The following is a 19,673-nucleotide window of genomic DNA, read 5'->3' as shown; positions in this document are numbered from 1 at the left end:
TTTCCACATGCTCACTACCGCTAAAACCATTGGTACCTCTACAAAAGGATGTGGGCTACCTTGAGAAGTCATAGGCCCCCATGGTTTTCCCAAAGTTTCCACATGCTCACTTACCACTAAAACCATTGGTACCTCTACAAAAAGGATGCGGGCTACCTTGAGAAGTCATAGGCCCTCTAACTCCTTCCGCTTACTTTGAATCATCGAGAGATCCAAGATTTGGTGAGGCATGAGTATTTTCTTTATGAAAATCCATTACATTTAAAGATATTTCTTGAATATAAGAGATCACAAGAGAGTGGCAATGACCCAAGAATACTTTATTGTGTCACTCATACACAAGTAGATCTAAACCATGATAAGATCTAAAGTAGATCTTATCATGTGTCTGGCAACTAATGGGGATATCTAGTATGCCACTAACTAAGACAACAATCCATGACTAGTAGGTTTGAATCAACGACTTTACCATTCATCCACCATGATCTAATGTGTCTGTATTTCAAAAGTGTCTCTTCTTCACTCAATGCACAACGCCAACACACACAACCGCTCACAACCTTCCAATATATCCTCTGGTCCATTGTTATTATAGATTGTCCTTACTTCCCTCCAATTGGCTCCAGCCTCATTGGCCATGAAGCCAAAAAAAACTGGTTTGGGAAAGCTTTTGTGCACCACAACATTGTTAATCATCTCCCAGAATAGAACTTGTGCCACTGTGTCTTCCTCTTTCATTTCGCAAACAAGAAGCAATTGTCATAAGCTCTTGCAATCTACATGCCATCATATAATAGTTATAAACATCTAAAAAGAAGTTCAAAATTTTTAGGAATTTTACAAGACCAAACTGTACCTTGGATCATATACATGTGCAGCCATTGTTTTTCATCCATGCACACGCATGATGTGACCAAAACAAACCCAAACCCTTCTCAAATCACCATCTCTTGTTTGATGCATATGGTTCACCAGGTCTAAACCCAATGCGGGCCCTGTGTGGTTGACATTTTAAACATGTATCACCGCTTCAACTCGTCCAAAGCTTGCCCAGGAAAACAACTACCATGGAAGAACTCAAAAGCACATTGTCTCTTCGATTCTAGGATATTGGACTCTACACCTTGCACTGTACCATTGATTCTAGGATGCACGTACCATCCTCCTAAATCTACAAAATAATTAGACAACTTAACAATCTATGTAAAATTAAGATGATAAGAACAATCAAAAAAATTTAAAATCAATATGGAGTTAACATTACCTTTGACATTGAATTAGGGGATTCATGTGTTCCAATAATAGTGACAACTCCATGTTGCTAATATCTGATCCATCCTTTGTATGCTTCCTAACAACTGTATCCACCCAATACAAGTTGTTTGGTGATATCCATTTATATCTTCCTTGGACCATTTACAGCCACCTTTGAAACTACCTCTTGCACAAGTTCTCTTATGTTTTGCAAATGCTTGCCTTGATGTGTCCCTCTTGCTTTATTTTCTTTTTTATATGGCGCCTCCTCATCTTGAAAAAGGGATAGATATGTTTTTAACGTTCAACGGTACGAAAGTAGCTATTGGCACCATGTTGCATGTAAACTCCAGTGTCGATACCGTCCATGGAATTTCTTTGCCGCCTAGGTATGTTGGCATGTCAATTGAAGATGTCGAAGTGGGAGAAGTACCGCTTCCTTTTCCTCTTAAATATGGTGATATCTCCATATTAAATCAGAGCAAAGGCTACATCATTTTATGGCTAGCAAGAGATTATGTAAGTGTTTTTATATCTATTGTTATCTTCACAATTATGCTTTTTTTTTCCTTAGATTACTTTATCTTGTATATGTCGTTGTATTTAGATTAATCCACATTCAATGGAAACCCAACATGTAATTAAATCTCCAAAGCATGCACAATGCTTAAAGAGCACTACTACCAGACAAGCAAGCCAAGAATTAATAAGCACGAAGAAGAAGAGGAGGAAAACAGTGCAAGAAGAAGAAGATGACAATTGGGTACTTCCATGAAGAAATCTAAGCCAATCTTCAAATTAGGTCATGGCCGAATGAAAAACGAGGAGTCCGAGAATGTGATCAAAGACACAGAGTGGGTTCCAAAGGTTTATGTACTGAGTTTCAGTCAGAGCTCCAAGATATAGGGTAGACTTAGCCATAATGAAGCCTCACACTAAGAATCATAACAAATAGAAATAATTATTACAACAAAAAGGTAGTTGATAGGGCATATGCACCACTAAAGATAGAAAGAATTAACACAATATCAACTGGTTGCAACTTGGATGAAAACTTCACAATGGGAAATTTGCATGTCCGCTAATACAACATAACGATATACCTAGATGAATCCAGGAACATGACCAAATTCCCCTTATAAAGAATGCAAAATTTGTAACCTCATGGTAGTCATCCACAAGACAATAAACCATCAACTCCATCATACATAGTATGGACTGGAGACTAAGACATCCCCACTAACGTCATCAATTCCCAATAGTGGGTGTAGAACTTGGTATCAATATATGCTCCCACCCACACACCCCCAACGTGCACACACACACACACACACACACACACACATACACATAAGAGCATACATTCATACAAAGGTTTGTGTACTGAGTTTCCATCAGGGCTCCAGAGATACAATGCCGACTCATCCATAATGAAGCCTAGCACTAAGGATCATAACAAATCGAAAGAATTATTACAACAAAAAGATATTTAATAGGACATATGCACCACTAAATATAGAAAGAATTAACACAATATCAACTGGCTATACTGTGTGGAATGGCAATCATCACGTTAAGGCATGGATAGAGGATATTAGTAAATGTGAGTCATCTTAAATTTCTAACTTTTTAAATGTGGTGTTAAGTTTTTTAAAATAGCAATGGACTAATTAGGTTTGCACTGAATGTAGCATTCAAGAATGTTGTATCAAGTGTTGACGCTATCTTTATTGAATTTAATGATGAGTATAGTGAGGGGGAGGTCCTCACATTCATAGCTCACTTAAACAGGTAAGGGAATGTACACATTATGAGAATTTATGTCTTAAATATCTTTAACTTAGGATGTTAGGATGTTCCAAGTGCAATATGTTTTATCTTTCTCCATAACTCATAATTTGTTTGCCATAGAATGAATGAAGTGGGATATGTTTCGTCGTCTCTTATGGACAAAGTATGCCTCATTAGGGCGCTTGGATTAGCAAATAAAGAAACAATTATGAAGCATGCAAGAGCAATGAACAGGCATGGTGGATGGAGAAGCATGCTCGATGTTTTTTTTTAAGGGTCTGGTACAATTGTGAGCTTTCGAAACTATCCCAAATAGTATTCCATGTAGAATCTTATATCTTCTAACATTTATAATATATGATTAACATTTATATATTGACATACTAATGTAGTAACCTGTGAATAATAGGATGAGTACCTCGCAGCCACCCAAGAGATTGACCCCCTAGTACCTTGCTTGGCAAATGAGGTCGAAGACAAATGGAGAACTGCATTTTCTAAAGATGAGAAAAAGTGGAGGCATGCTACTAAACGGTTGGCCGTGATTGCAAACCCTGCACAAGGAGAAGGTTTCTTGAGGAAGAAAGCCTACACTCTTACCTCTTTGTCTTCTTGGTAGGAAATAATATATTTTGGTTTTGATGTTACGGTTTGATTTTGGTGTTGTGAGTAACAAGCAACTAGTGCAAGTAAATTGGGATGAGAAACCAGATCGTTTAACGGAGGATAGATTGTATAGTTTAGCATCTAGCTCATTGCAAAATGACTAGAAAGCAATGCTTTTAGATATTTTGATGGATGGAGATTCGCGAGAGGCTCAAGGACTTACAAATCCCAAAGAGTAAGTAATAATTATTTTTCCTATTTTCTTAATATATACAAAGCACTGTATCTTGTATTAATAACAATTTCAATGGCAATGCAGCAAATTTAAGTTTATTCAGAGATTGGCTAAGAAGTGGCTAAGAAGAGAAGGGATATGTCATGAGATTGGAGCACAAGGTGTGACAATCGTTGCAGAAATAACATATAAGTACAAAATACATTTTCCATATACATTTCAAGAGGACCATGCCGATCCCAAGAGACTGTATTCTATTTGAGGAAATGGTGGGATCCCTGAAAAAACAAGGTGTGTTACCTTCAAACTCTACTACATCAAAGCTACTAAGAGTGATGTGATTAGATGCGTAACAATCTAGAAAGACTGCTTACTGCTTTATTGTGTTCTTATATTTGTAATCTAAATGGAAACAATTATATGTAGATGGATTCGTAAGTGCCATGCCAAGAAATATATTGCAACTATGCCTACCATCGTAAATGAGTGGCGAGATCTAGGACATGAGAGCACAATGTATACATATAGGAGTAACTTCAAGAACTTTGGGATGCAGGGATATACAAAAGATACCACTATTCCTTGACTTTCCAAATGAAAAATTTTCCAAGAGCGAGAAGGAGATGTACACTTGGGCTTGTAAATCAAAGCAATCCAAGATGATATGTATTATATAATTAGATATTTCATTTCATTTCTAATATCGCATCTTATATCTTTTCAAATCGTGATTTATATTGTGAAAAATCAAATTCTATGTGATCAATCACATCTTCACATCTTCAAGACAAGGACAAAGGGCTTATGGAAGATCAAGGAATTGATGAAGATGTGATCAATCACATCTTCAAGACAAGGACAAAGGGCTTATGGAAGATCAAGGAACTGATGAAGATGAAGAGAATGATGATGATGAAGAGGGAAAAGTGCCAAAGAAGGATGCCAAGAAGGAAGAGGAAGAAGCAAAGGCACGAGGGAAAGAAGATGACTCTGATGTCTCTATACCAGAGTATGACGAAAGAGATTCCGAGGAAAACACTCGGCCCATCGAGACAGCCCCAAAAGTTGACGAAGTGGGTCATGCAACAACACAGGCAGGGCACTCTTTCACTCGTGATTGATTAGTGTTATTATTAAATAGTTCGGATACTAATGTACATGATTTAGCTATGGGTCCAAAGATGCTTGGCAAGAGGTGAGGGGTTTGATTATTATTACATAGTTGGAATACTAACGTAGATGAATAAGTTATGGGCTCAAATAAGCTTGGCAATAGGTGAAGCTCCAAATGCACCATTATGACATCATAATCCACCTAGCCTAGGTGTTATGATACCAATCCAAATGAATTTTCTAGATATGATTTTACTGACAATGTAATGTATATGTGTAGTGCATGTACTTACAAAATGTATGCTTTGTAAAAGTGTCTCGTCGCTCGTCAGTACACCCTCTATAGTAGTCCTCACTATTTCGGGCATGTTGCAACGTCAAAGTGCTAGTTCCTCTACTGTTATAGAGGCCTCAGCCGCACTAACAAGTGCTAGTTCCTCTACTGTTATAGAGGCCCCAGCCGCACTAACAAGTGTACTAATCAATTTTGAATACGTGTAAGGACAATAAATGTGTCTTTTATATCATGTAATGACAATTAATGTGTCACTCTTCTCAATGTGTAGTAGGACATGATTTTTCAAAGGTGAGAGCATTTTTTTGGGTATCCTTTCAAGATAGGCAGTGCAATTCAGAATGAGAAGTGTCGAGAGGAGGTAGTACGTCTTTTTGATATGTTATAAATCGTGAAAGAGGCAAAGCGGACCATTAATATTTTTATATCTATGCCACATAGATGAAGACGAGCCTTTACTGCTTAAGATTTGTGAGACCATCCTAGACGACAATGGATCTCTTATCATCATTAGTACTATGTATCAAGTGAAAACCATAATAGCGCAGGGCCAAGTAGTATGGCTTCATATTAGACACCCTAGTAAATGTGCGACGTATAACAAAGATTTGAAAGGAGTTTTGACAAGAGGTAAACAACGCTGGGCTGGGAGGTGGTGTGGTTGGAATTGCCAGAGAGAGTGTTCAAAGTAGAGAGATAGGGTAGCCAAGAAAATCTCCACCTAAAGCTCCCTCCACTGAGCTCCCTCAGTGACCATCCCCACTGTTTGCTCCCAAAAGGGATGCTGAACTAAGCATGAACCAGGAGGTTATTTATATCCCATCCAATTTTACAAAACTTGTTTCAATCTTTTTTAAAAGAATTTCCATAGTCATCAGGCTCTAGGAGGAGAGGCTTATATTTATGGTTCTTATCTTTAGTATTTAACAGCTTGTGACATTTACAAATTTTGATCGAAGATTTGATAATTGTGTCAGACTCATTGGGAAGAATGCCTTGATCCATGCGATGAGTCTTCTTAGTTTTTAAGTTTATTTTCAAGGACTGGTTACCCTTACATATGTTAATGTGATTGATTTTCGAATCGTGAACCAACTTTGTGTCTTGCATGTAAGGGCTTTCGAGGATCGTGCTATACAACTGTTTTCTTTGGAAATCCATCACCATGAATGAGTGGTGGAAACTTAGTCCAAAGCTCTTAGCCTTTGCATATTACAAGATACCCAATGGTTTAATTATGTTCGTATCGACAAAGCTTGACCATGAGGCTTATGCTTATGAGTGGTGGACTTCCGCTGGCCTCCCATAGTCCTTGGTGATTATGCCATCACCAACACTACCATCCAAGTTTATAGAGACCATCATTCCTTTGTACATCATAGGTAACACAAATTTCATTTTGTTGCTTTCAAAGTAGTGTCCTAGCTTGTACTTTTGGTTGTTCTTTTAGTTTTGGGTATGGAGGGAGAGTGTCCAATGTGGCACAACTCATCCTCCTTCTCCTAGTTTAGATTCAACTGTGTTGTGGGCTCTTAGATTCCCATTTATCAAGTTGGATAAGTATCTCTAAAGTCGATAATCCTTTTTAAAAAAAGAAGACTTATCGAAAAAAGAAAACTTTCAAGGACAAAAGGCTATGAGGTCTACTATGTCCCATGGAAAATATTTGCACTCACTTAGTTCATACTCACTTGAAGGTGGGCAAGGACACAAATCCTTCCCAAGGAGATAGTGTCTCTAAAGGGAACAAAATGAAGTTGTCGCCAACCACCATGAAGATATTATTCTAGTGACTATCATGACCACGAAAGGCTAACTTTCACCTCGTGAGTCCTCCTTCACTATATCTAGTAATGCAATGTTTGGGTGAATTGGGCCTATGTGTCAACATGCCTTTATGTGGCTCCAAAGTGGGGTTAGACCTTATCCCCCAAGTCAAGAATTCTGAGATTAAATAATCAAAGAAAACGCATGTCAAAAGAAACCGAGAAAGACAATTGATTCCAACCTTGTCCCCAAAGGATGAAGATTTCTATGTAGCATGTCTATCTCATACCTAGGTTGTTATGGAAATCTTATGCTAAGTGCTTGGATTACTCAAACAGTGCTATGTTTCAAAATGGAGATGGTACATAAGCACTAGCACATGCTTGGACATTACAACATCAAGATGGAGCATTGATATCCAACATTTAATAAATTGCCTCGTCAAGAACAGCTTTGAGGCTCACATATTTCCATCACATGAGAAAAAGAACAAGGCTAAGCGAACAAGCTTTCTTACCCAGGGGTGATTCGTTTTGTTTCATGATCCATCATATGCATTAGATTTATTTTAAGAACTAACAAGAAACGCAACCATGGAGGACAAAAGAAGTAGCTTGGGAGACATGCCTCATCCATACCTTCTGTATGCATCAAGCAAGTCACAATTGTACCAATGCCAAACTATCGAAACAATCATTGCCAAATTCCCTTTTTGATTTGGGACTAATAGAAAACCGCAAATACAAATACTATAAACCCACAACAAGCACTGCCCTGATGATGGGATATAAGACGTAAGTTCATCCAACAGGCCACACGAGCTTCCAAAACATTATGTTGCTCATATGTAGGACATAACCATTTCATGTTTGGCCTGAGGACAATATATATTTTGGCCACAACTTATTTTCCCAAGAGCATAGACGTGGCTTTATCTCTGGCACAATGGTGAGAAATTTGATAAACATGACCAGCACCGCGTTCCCATACCCATACCAAGGTCACCACGAGACGTTTCATTGCTGAAACGTTTCGTTGTCGAAACGATCTATTTTGGAACGAAACGTTTCAAATGTAGATAGGTGCACAATGAAACAGTAGATCGAAACGATATATGCATGACAGTATGAAAATATATTGCTATAATGTCACCATTGTAGAAAGGAGAGCAAAAGAGACAAAAGAAGGGAAGTGAAAGGCTTAAAAATATAGAGAGAGGCTAAACCATAGAAAGAATCACAACTTTATGTTCCACATGAAACGAAATGGTTTCAATGATGCGCATGAAACGTTTCAACCCTGAAACGTGAAACTAGTTTCAAGGCCAACGAAACGAGTTTCATGGTGACCATGACCCATACCCCTCCACCATTTGATGGAGCTTGGCAATTCTCTTTGAGACTAGGATTTTGCAATAGGGCAATCGAAGTCCCAATACCCCACAAAGTCCACCCAGTGGAACCCTTAAAGAGGAGCCAATTTATTTATGAAGACTAGCCTAGGGTGTCCTCCTTAACTTAAGACCACTCACACAGTAAGGCCTAGTGCATCAATTGTAGTCGCATTATCCACTACATGAAGAGCAAGGATTGATATGGAAAACTGAACGAAACCCAAGTGCCAAACTCCAATAAAAATGCTAAGCATAAGTAGCCCAATATTAAGAGCCAGCCTTAAGAGACAGGACCATAGCTTGACCCTCACATGACATTTTAAACAAATAGCACAAAATTAGAACCATTAACAATGGCACTCTGTGTCTCAGAGCCTGCACACATACAGACTGCACTTGGCAGATGGACAGATTGTGGACATTACCCGTTCATGAGCTGCAGTCCCCTGCCCCATTGTCAGATTCTCAGACTGCCAGAACAAGCAGGTTGTATAAGGGAAGGCTTGCAAAAAGTAGCCCCAATAACACATCTGAAACTAACAATTAACTTCCTTTCTGCAGAAGCCGGTGAAATAAATCCTGTTTCTAATTAGATTTCTAGATATTCAATTACATGATCATCGTCCCGATGTGAAGAGCTTTTCGTGGGTAGAAAACCATTTGTTCGTAGGTGTTCTGTAACACCAACCAATGGTGCAATTTTGTGGCCTACATTAACTAAGCCTTTGACTAAGAGCTGTATAGACTGGAGCTCACCATGAAAATCAGAGCAAAGAATCAGGGTCATCAGATGTACATCTAGTAGAACAGAAACCCACTGAAGAACCTCTCCAAAAGTAGGAACCCACAAGTCTTTCCTCTTAGTGTGTGAGGTGCATAAGGCTCCTTGCCGAGAATATTTTTCCAACCATTTTTCCAAATAACGCAGAAGCTTGAAAACCTCATAGCCATCAAGCTGCGACAATATGGATGCTAACACAGCTTCATCATGCCCGGATGCCACTAGATAATGCAGGCAAAGCTCAAAAGGCTCAAATTGATCCACAGCCGCACCTAATAAGATGGCTTTTGATGTGAGATCCTCCTTGGGCACCTTCTTTTTGATGTAACATGATCCATTACCCACCACATCCACATTGCTGCCACCACTGCCTCCTCCTCCATCTTCATCCACATGATTTTCCTTGCCCATGCTCACCTGAGAAACCTTTGATATGGCCACAAGAGCTGTCTGCCGCCACTGATGACGAACCGCCGCAAGACTCTTACCTGACCGCAGAGAGCTCTTCAGAAAATACTTCAGAACTAGCAGCAGATCAGAGAATCTGGGATCGTGCACACTTTTCATCCACGTACAAAGGAGGGATGCCTGATCATGTTCTATGAGTGTGGGGATGAGGTCGGGGTGGGTGTTACCATTCAAGGCATGCGAATCAAGCATGTCCTTCACGGCATCCCAGTTTCTGGAGGCAAAGCAGGCCCTGAGGGTTAAGCTCAGGAGCTTTTGTCCTAGTCGGGGTGAAGTTCTCTTCAAAAGCTTGGGGAGTGAGGCATGGGTGCCTCCGCTTCTCTCAGAGGCAAGGTGTCCATGATTAGGGTTAGGGTTAGGATTTAGTACCTGTTCCAAGTAGGGTCTGAGAAGTGCGTCAAGCACGCTTGGCGAGAGAGTATCATCTGTCTTCTGGCTCAGCTCAGCAACAAGTCGTTCTTCTTTTTCGATTCTGAGCTTGACGGAGTCGGCAAATGAGGGTATAACTCGCCAGCTTACAAGGTCGTCATTGCCCTCTCCTGCTGCAGAAGGTGCTTGTTCACCAACGAGCCAAGTGGGTTCGAGAGCGCAGACACCGGCAGCTTGCGCATCTGCAGGACCCAGGCTTTGAGCTTTCTTTACAACGTCGATCGAACTCATTGCTGTGCTGCAACTAGATCGTTCACAGAGAACTTATGTGCACACAGATCTAAAGGTTTAGGGTTTATCTATCACCTGGATAAGAGATCAGAGTACGATGGGCGGGCAACAAGTATAGGTACTGTGATGGGTGGGAACGCACACTTGGACTCGCCAAAGTGTGCATTCCCACTTTGGTAGGAATTGCTCCCCACCATAGTTGCTTTTTGATCACGCCCGTTTTTTAGCGTTTTTAAAATGCCCGGTCAAAAATTACACTAAAATACAAAAAAACTTGCTCTATACTTTCCCAAACCAGTCAATTTTGAAGGGCAGTGTGGCCATCAATAATTACGTCTGCTCCCCACCCAAAGAGTGCGCATCACAACAAACGCACCGATCAGAAACACCTCCCTCCTTTTCTGCATGTTCCATTGGTGCCTTTTTTATAGAGATATCTCTATATTCTTCCTCTTTTTGTCTTCAAAAACTCTCAAAAAAAGAAAGCTCGTTTCCAAGAACTTCCAAGTATACCCGCAATGCCCTCCCTCTTTCTTACATGTGAACGATCCACTACTTGCATGAAGTACTAGTGTGCCAAATCCTCTCTCCCTCTTACAATGCCCTTCCTCTTTCTCATGTGTAAGGTTCCTCCCTCTAAAAATGGGAGAAACACTTAAGATAGTCCGCTAAGTCTTATCTTGGGAAAAATTTCCTATTCATCGACACCTTGACCCTGTAGAGATTCAAGGATACGATTCATAGGTATGACCTAGCTCTATCCCGCAGGGGGAGCGTGATTTTCTAAACATCAAATCACCCATAGGGCAATTGATCAAAAATTGGGCAACTACTAGACTTGATTTCTAGAGACAATGCTTTTTTCCTCATCTTATGCAAGGCACAGCCGCCGCTGACCTAGTCTTCTAGAATAGAGTTGCCCAAGAACCTAACTATCTAACGTAGGGCTTTCACTTAATTTGTTGGAAAGCTACCCGACTAATCGGATCCACCCGTCCGTAGGATGGTGCCGTCAGGGCATTCCATCCTCCCACTTTCCACCCTACTCACGCATCAATTTGTTTTCTAATTAATACTACCACACTGTTTGACATAAATAAACATATTCCTTAATTAGGGCCCTTCTTCACAAGGTTCGTTAAAACAGCCTTCTTACACAATACCATCATACCAAAGACAAGATGCAATTATACAAAAAGTTTATACATGAATCCATTTCCATACAAGCCAATCCGGCTCTCTTATTCTTATTCTGCCGATGATCTAGAATTCGGCCTTCCAGCCTCTACATGCTGGGCAAAACCCTACGGGACCATACACCTCATCGTCGGCCGCTGGCGAGGACTCAAGCCGGCGGCCTGTCGCCCTCTCAGGCTCCATCGCTCGATCCTCCCGCCCCTCAGAGGGATGTCTGCACACTAGGGTGGGCTTATTTACCGCACTAGCCTGGGCCCTCAGAACTAGGCAGCCTCATAATCTCTCGCCTCAATTGGCGATCCTTATTCTCCCAAAGGTATGAGGGATACCTTGGGCCATTCCCGGGCTTTGCTAATGACGCCGCCCGGCTACACAAGCACGGAACGGGGTTAGCGTTGAAGCCAAAAAAAATCTTGAATTCCAAAGATAACAAGATAACAACTTCAATGCAATTTTCTAAGTATAGCATTCACAATTCATGAAGATAGCAATTTCAACGCAATTTATCGAAAACAACATCACATAATTCGTAATTTCATATAATTTTTATGTCCTCATTTTAAAAGAAAAAGACACTATTCATTAATACTAATTTAAGAAAAAATCTCTTCTTTTGAAAATTAACCAAGCTAACCTGGCCACCGTCTCCTTGAGGGGCTTGAAAAGGGAGGACTGGAGCCGCATTGGGCGCATCTCCCTCCATCTCGTTGTTATGTGCGTCTCTTGAGGAAATATTTTGCCGTCTCCGGGATGAGGCCATCTTAGGTGTCGCCTTGTAGAGCTCGCTGCTGCGATCGAAACGCTTCAGTCGGATCTGAATTCCGAGCTCGTTTGCTCACCGTATGAGCAAAACAATATGGCGCACGAACCCTCGCTTAAGTCAAAAAACCCTTACTAAAGTCTATGCAAATGGGGGGGGGAGGAATTGTGAGATGTCCTTAAGGGCAAAGGCAAAAACGTGGAGAGGGCTGGAAGGGGTTGCTGCAAGCCTCTCTGTAAGTCTATTCACACGAGAGGGGGGGGGAGAAGAGTTAAGGACACTGGCCCATGGCAAGAGGAGGATGGAGGAAAATTGGCTTATCTGAAAAGAGCCAAATGAGGGGGTGTGAGAGGGGTGGCTGCAAGGGCGGCTGTACTTGCAGCAAGTACGCTACGGCGGTACGGACGGCGGCACAACAGGGCATACGCTACACAGAAGTACGTGCCGACTGAGGAGCACCCCGGGGGTTTATATAGCTGAGGGGTGAGGGTACGGGTGCTGCGCAAAGCAAGGACGAAAGGACGGTGTACCTTCAAAGGCTATGGATCAGTGGCCTGCGTGGGTCTACGGGAAAGGTACGGTGCCGGTTGTCTGGGAAAGGAGTGGTACGCATGTACCTTATCTGGTCTGGGTGTCCACCTAAGGGTACGCGTGGACCATACAGTGGGCGGCCGTCCTTTGGTTCATGGGCGACCATTGTACGGGCGCCCTAGTAAGTGTGTACGGACCAAATTTTGGAGCGGGGTATCCAAAGTTGGGGCGCTCGCCTCGATTTGCGTGCTGGACCGTCCCGAGGGCGAAATTTTTTTGTCCGGGAGGTTCTCCTGGTCGCAGGGGTTCAGACCGTTCGTCAATCGGACGTGCGGTCGTGCATTTATTAAGGTTTAAAGGTCGTCGTTTTTTAACTAAAATGATTGAAATTAGTGTATAGGCTTGATCCGGTGTCCGTTTTGGATGCTGTAAAATCCTATATTAGGGTAAAATCGCATGCAGATTCCAAATTTGGGCTCAGAATTTGAAGATTCTAAGTAGAAATGACTCAAATAATAAAATCATTGATATTTATACCATAAAAACTCATAATTACATGGACATTTCTTTATTAGTGAAGATGGGTACGTTACATTATGTGCGAAAGATCCACTACTTGCATGAAGTGCTAGTGTGCCAAATCCTCTCTCCCTCTTACAATGCCCTTCCTCTTTCTTATGTGCGAAAGATCCACTACTTGCATGAAGTGCCTGCGTGTGCTGAATCCTCCCTCTTGTGAAAAGATGCGCCCATCTGTCTACGGAATCCATACGCGAGAAGGAAATCCCACACCTTCTTTTCCACCAGACATGAAATGAAAAGATGCGGGCATGTTTCCAAGCATGTAGTACAAAACACACAATTACCAGAAGCAATCTGTCGCTTTCGCAACTAGTTCCCCAATGGTAGGCCTCCAACTAGCATGCGCCATAGGAACACCTTCCTTTGATATAAAATCTTAGACCACCAGCCCTGTAAGATTACTTCCTTCCACTAGATCCTACTTTTCCTAATGTTCCATACCCTATTTGCCTTCTCAGTGATCCACCATCATATGGTATACTTGATTTGTTGTACGCTAGGCAATGTCCTGAGACTTTCGAAATGCCCAATCTAACCAAGGTTGCTGATCCTCCAACAACTGAGGAATATCACCAAACGATGTAAGTTCTGCCCTCACCTTCTCCTATAACTGTACATATCCACGTGGAACCTGCAAATATTGATGGATTTTCTGAAAAGGCAATAAGTGGCCTCTAAGCATCCATAATTCTCACTAGTCCCAATCGAGCCATTCTATTGAATTTTGGCCGCTCAACAAGTTTGCCAAGCCACTCCAGAAGTCGTGAAGTAGCCAACACCTCACCTGCCATAGAATTCAACTGCAACTGCTGATCTAAAGCCTTCCATTTAGTGTGTGCCAACACCTCCTTCCATGAGATCATCAAATGAGAAAGGAGAGGTGAAGCCACCACTCGGACCTGTTGGGAACCATTCACTACATCCCACCATGTACCATCAATCCTGGTATTACCATACACAAGTGCGACCTCCTCTATGAGGGAAGTTAGCCATTACTACCCATGGCTCGTGAGATACACACATATCTTGCAATAAAGGCCATCTCCTAAGCGACCATATGTAATCTGACATCTAATAGGGCCGCCCCTCCACTCCTCTTCAAAGTAGTAACATGTTGCCAACAAGAAATCCATGTCTGTCGCCCTGGCTTATTTCTTGCTCTTTTCCATAGCATAAATCTAATTGAATGTTATATCTTATGTAAAGCTTTGCCCGTCCATGGCAATAAAGGTAAGAAAAAGATATCATGCTAATCATAATGGATTGTGCCACTTTGAGAGCCGAGCATGCATAGGCGAACCCTGAGATTTCCAATACACAAACTTATCATTTATCCTTGCAAAAATCCATGCCAACAAAGCCTATGAACAACATCAACTCCAATCGGATAACCCAAGTGGCGTGTGATGCTTCCCCTTTGTATGACATATCCATTCCATCCCAAACCAAGCAAATCGCTCTCGATACAGCTTATCAGAGCAGATTTCTGCATATTAATGTATAACCCTGAAGCAAGACCAAAAGTATCCCAAACATCCATAGCCTTTTGAACATTATCTCTTTGAGTCTTAAGGAATGTGAAAGAATCATCTGCTAATGCCTAGCTAACCATCTTCTCTCCACTTGGAAAAGTAAGCCTTACAACTTCACCGTCCTCCACTAGCTTATCCAGTCGAGATAAGATTGGATGTATAACAATTCCAAACAAGAGAGGGTTAAGTGGGCATCCCTGCCTAACTAATCTCATCAAATGAATGGGATCAGTCACCCCACCATTAATCATAAGCCTAGCTACTGCATGTTAGCTAATAGTATAAATCCCATAGCCTGCATAAGCTGTAAAGGAAAAGACCAACTAACGTGATCATAAGCCTTTTCAATATCCAATTGAATCATAGCCACCTCTTGCCTCGAAGCCCTTGCATAATCAATTCCAATTTGTTCATTCAGTATATTATGCAAAATATTCTGACATTTAATAAATCCATATTACCTTGCATGAATCAAAGTAGTAGGAAGAATTCGCTGCAACCTATCGGCCAAGACCTTTGCAAATATCTTATACATGGCCCCCATCAATGTGATTGGTCTCCATTGACATAGATTAATTGGGGATGGAACTTTAGGCAATAAACGTACAAGCCCAATCTTCCAGCTCGCAGGCATGATACCTGTATTCCACACCTCTTGAAAAATAGAAGCAAGAGTGACCTTCAACTCATCAACATACTTCGTGAAAAGCTCAATGGGGAGCCCATCCCATCCTAGACTTTTTCCTTTAGGCAAATGCTTCAATACATCTTCCACCTTATCCACATAAATATATCTTTTCAATTCATTTGTAGAAACATCTAATACCTGGTGACGAACCAAGTGAAACAAAGTCTCTCTAGCTGCAATGACATCAGGAGATATGACCTCTTGCGAACCCAACAAATGGCGATAAAATTCCACACACACATCTAGAACACAATTAGGATCATTAATCAATACTCCTTGCCTATCTTGCATCCTCATAATATTCTCACGTGCATGCTTTTGCTGCAAACAAGTAAAGAACATATGTGATTGACAATTAGAATCCATTAGAGCATCCATTCGAGCCATAAGCTTATATCTCACATATTGATTCTCGTGCAATGCTGCAACTTGATGGGACAACCAATCAATAGCTATCTTAATGTCAAGGCAAGAACCGTCCTCTTGAACCCTGGTTCAAATCAATCGACAACGATTCTAGGTTCCGCAACTTATCCCTAAAATATGATGCATTATAAATCCCATACTAGCAAGAAAGCTTTTGAATATTGAACATACAACACTCCCAAGCTGACACCCTAACAGAGATTACATGGCCTCGAAAGTTTTGTAACACCTACAACATAATTTGATGGAAAACAATATGCTCCAAGAAAGTCTAGTTAACCTTAAGAGGAGCCTTTCCCAGTAATGGCCTATAAGCATCCACAGAATGGCTATGCATCTCCAATACCAAAGGGAAATGATCTGACAAAATATGATTATATTCCACCTGCATGGACAATATCTCTTGCATAAACAAATCATGCTTGGAAAATATACATTCGGTCCAGACGAGCTCTTGTACCCACGTACTATTAAGAGGCACTCTCATGCGGGTGTAGCCCCATGACCACATATCTTGTTTTAAAACTTGATTGGCAAACACATTCCAACTTAGCCTCTCCAGCCCATTCGTAATAGAGTGAGGTGTAGAAGCATGCTCTGGCAATAAGCCAGGCTTAACGTTGTATAAACATAATAGATCATCCCATAACTGACGTCTCTCTCTCTCTCTCTCTCTCTCTCTCTCTCTCTCTCCACGTTCAATACTTCTAATATTGTAGTGGAGTGACAAGTTGCAAGGTGTGGACTTGTGTCGTATAGGGGACACAACACTCCAAAGATTAGGAGAAAATCCATAAAGGATGCATGTAATTGAGTGGAGCTTAGAAGGGGCACTTTCACCCACTACCCAAACTCTAACCACTTGCATGTCAACTTTCTCCAACCCATTAGTTAGAGTTGTAGTAGTTGCAGTCTTGCCCAAGGTTGCATGGATTTGGGACTCTCTTTGATTTTAGCTCATGGTAGAGAGCCGTGGCTTATCGACTCTAGGGTTTCCATGTTAAGTGTGTTGTTCAAAGAGAGAGAGAGAGAGAGAGAGAGAGAGAGAGAGAGAGAGAGAGAGAGAGAGAGAGAGAGAGAGAGAGAGAATATGTTGCATAACTCAACGAGATTCACTTGATTGATGGTATTGTAAATAACCACCAAGTACAAAGCTCTAAAGAGAGAATATGTTGCACAACCCAATGAGATTCACTTTATGATTTTGTAAATCCTTCACCAAGTACAAAGCTTTCATAGGCTTAGAGCCTTGTGACTCAAACACACACACACTGAAATAGTGACACATGGCTCATGTGTGACATCACTATTTATTGCATACACACACACACACACACACACACACACACACACACACATAATATCTAGCCTTAAGAGGCTGTTCATACACATACATACTAAGACTCATAGGAAGTGTTCACACATACATACCTTGATCCCAATAAAGCCCCCCTCAAGGGATTGTGTCAAGGATAAATCTAGGCACATTGGCTATAGTTTCTCATGCCAGAAATGGGTCCCCAAGGGTAGAGACAAACAAAGGATTAGGTCATACATAAAAAATAAAACAACATAGAACTTGGACTAAACAGGTCATACTAAAAAGCCATGTCACCCTCACAAAAGTTGGATCCCATCTTGGAAAGCTCCTTTTCTTCAGAAACATTTCCCAATGTTCTTCTTGGAATAATAATTGTTTTCATGGTGATTATTCTTCCCACAAATACCACATGGTTTCAGGCTAAAACGATCCTTTTCCAAATGATTACTTTTACCACAAAACTGCAATGGTTATGTTTAGCTTGTCCTTTGAAATATCCCTTGAACTTTGTAGCAAAGCCTTGTTCAATGATAGTTTCAGTTGACCTTTGTTTCTTATTTCTTTCTTCTTCGTGCAAGGCACTGATGATTTCTTCCAAGGTTTGATCATGTACATTCTTCAAGGTTGTGACCAGGTTGACATACTCTTTAGGCATGCTTTTGGGAAGCACTTCCATGGCATCATCATTAGTCTCGTTGGAGATTTAAGTGCAACTAGTTGAGTCATAAGGCTCCTCATCTTGTTGACATGTGTAGTAAGAGATTCTCATGTTTTTAAGTGTAACTCAAAGAAAGTAATCTTCAAAGCAAGCTTAGAGCTCCAAAAATTACATCAAGTTTAGCCCAAGCTTCAGTAGGTGATTAAAGATCAGAAATATGATGTACATAGTCATCACCCAGGCCAAGAGCAATATGCTCTTTCTTCTCTAGAAAGATTATGGCTTGTTCTTACTTCTCCTTCATTAGAGGTAGAAGAAGATAGTGTACCATTAGTGTTTTTTACTAAACCTTTAAGTTTTTATTTTAATGACATGGAATACAAATAATATAGGCGAAGGTTGGATGAAGCGGTGCGATGACGTATGACAGCGACGACGAAGATGCTGGTGTTGGTAGAGGCAGCATGGGAGCTAGAACAAAGTAGTGTGGATAGGGTTGTAACCTACCGCACTAATACCAATTATTGACTCTAGGGTATGCACAAAAGCTAGGAGGAGCTATGGGGAATGAAAGACCTCCATGTTATGTGTGATGTGCACACACACACACACACACACACACACACACACACACACACACACACACACACAGAGAGAGAGAGAGAGAGAGAGAGAGAGAGAGAGAGAGAGAGAGAGAGAGAATAAAGCTCTAGAGAGAGAATATGTTGCACGACTCAATGAGATTCACTTGATCGATGACGGTGTAGTACAATGCTTTTATAGGCTTGGAGCCTTATCTTATGACTCAAACACACACACACACACACACATTGAAATAGTGACACATGGCACATGTGCTGACATCACTATTTACTACATACACATAATATCTAGCTTTAAGAGGCAGTTCTCATACACACACACATAATATCTAGCTTTAAGAGATAGTTCTCACACACATACATACTAATACTCATAAGAAGTGTTCACACACACATACATAGGCAAGAGCTTGATCCCAACAATGCTCACTCAAGATCCATGGAACTGTGGTTCATTAGCAAAGGAAGATGAGTCCTTGTATTTCAAAGGGTCCTTAAGCATCAACTCGCATTGCACTGCAAATAGAAGAACCATGGCTCTAGTGACAATCATTTACTTGTTTCCTTTGTTATCACATGATTTATTTATGAATGTTCAAATTACATATTATAGCCAAATAGAAAAATCTTTTTGTGATTTTTAGAAAATTTTGGTTGATTTATGTTGCTAATAGGTTGGTAAATGTGTGTGGGTGTGCGTGTGTCTTGCCATTGGTATACTTTATGTATTTTGTTGGTTATAACTTGTTTCATTCATGGATTGTACTCCATGATATTTTGAATTCTCATTATGACTTTCACATTGATAAGGAGCCTTGCACTCATGGTGGAATCCTTGAGGAAATTCAACAAATAGATTGCAATCATTTAATGAGTTGGATGGTCAACCCACACAACAATTGCTTTCGCTACACCCTATTATCCATTCACCCTTACAATTCCATCTAATCTCTCCATAGGAGTAAGATCATAGCCTCTCAATTTTTTCCTCCATCATGTGTTGTGTCAACTGC

At 40.9% G+C, this 19,673-nt stretch overlaps 1 protein-coding gene across 1 annotated transcript; it reads right to left on the bottom strand.

Moving 5' to 3' along the window:
- Positions 1 to 9,022: 9,022 nt before the first annotated feature.
- On the bottom strand, positions 9,023 to 10,471 carry LOC147610880 (uncharacterized). The gene has a single exon (XM_086785525.1). The coding sequence runs from the start codon at positions 10,361 to 10,363 to the stop codon at positions 9,044 to 9,046; it is 1,320 nt and encodes a 439-aa protein (XP_086641651.1). The 5' UTR covers positions 10,364 to 10,471; the 3' UTR covers positions 9,023 to 9,043.
- Positions 10,472 to 19,673: the final 9,202 nt, after the last annotated feature.

This window comes from Cibotium barometz, chromosome 48, assembly GCF_041138505.1.
Source record: "Cibotium barometz isolate CiBa-2024 chromosome 48, ASM4113850v1, whole genome shotgun sequence".
In the NCBI taxonomy this organism is placed as follows: domain Eukaryota; kingdom Viridiplantae; phylum Streptophyta; class Polypodiopsida; order Cyatheales; family Cibotiaceae; genus Cibotium; species Cibotium barometz.
Note: the sequence above shows the minus strand (reverse complement) of the source record. Positions and strands in the feature narration are given on the sequence as shown.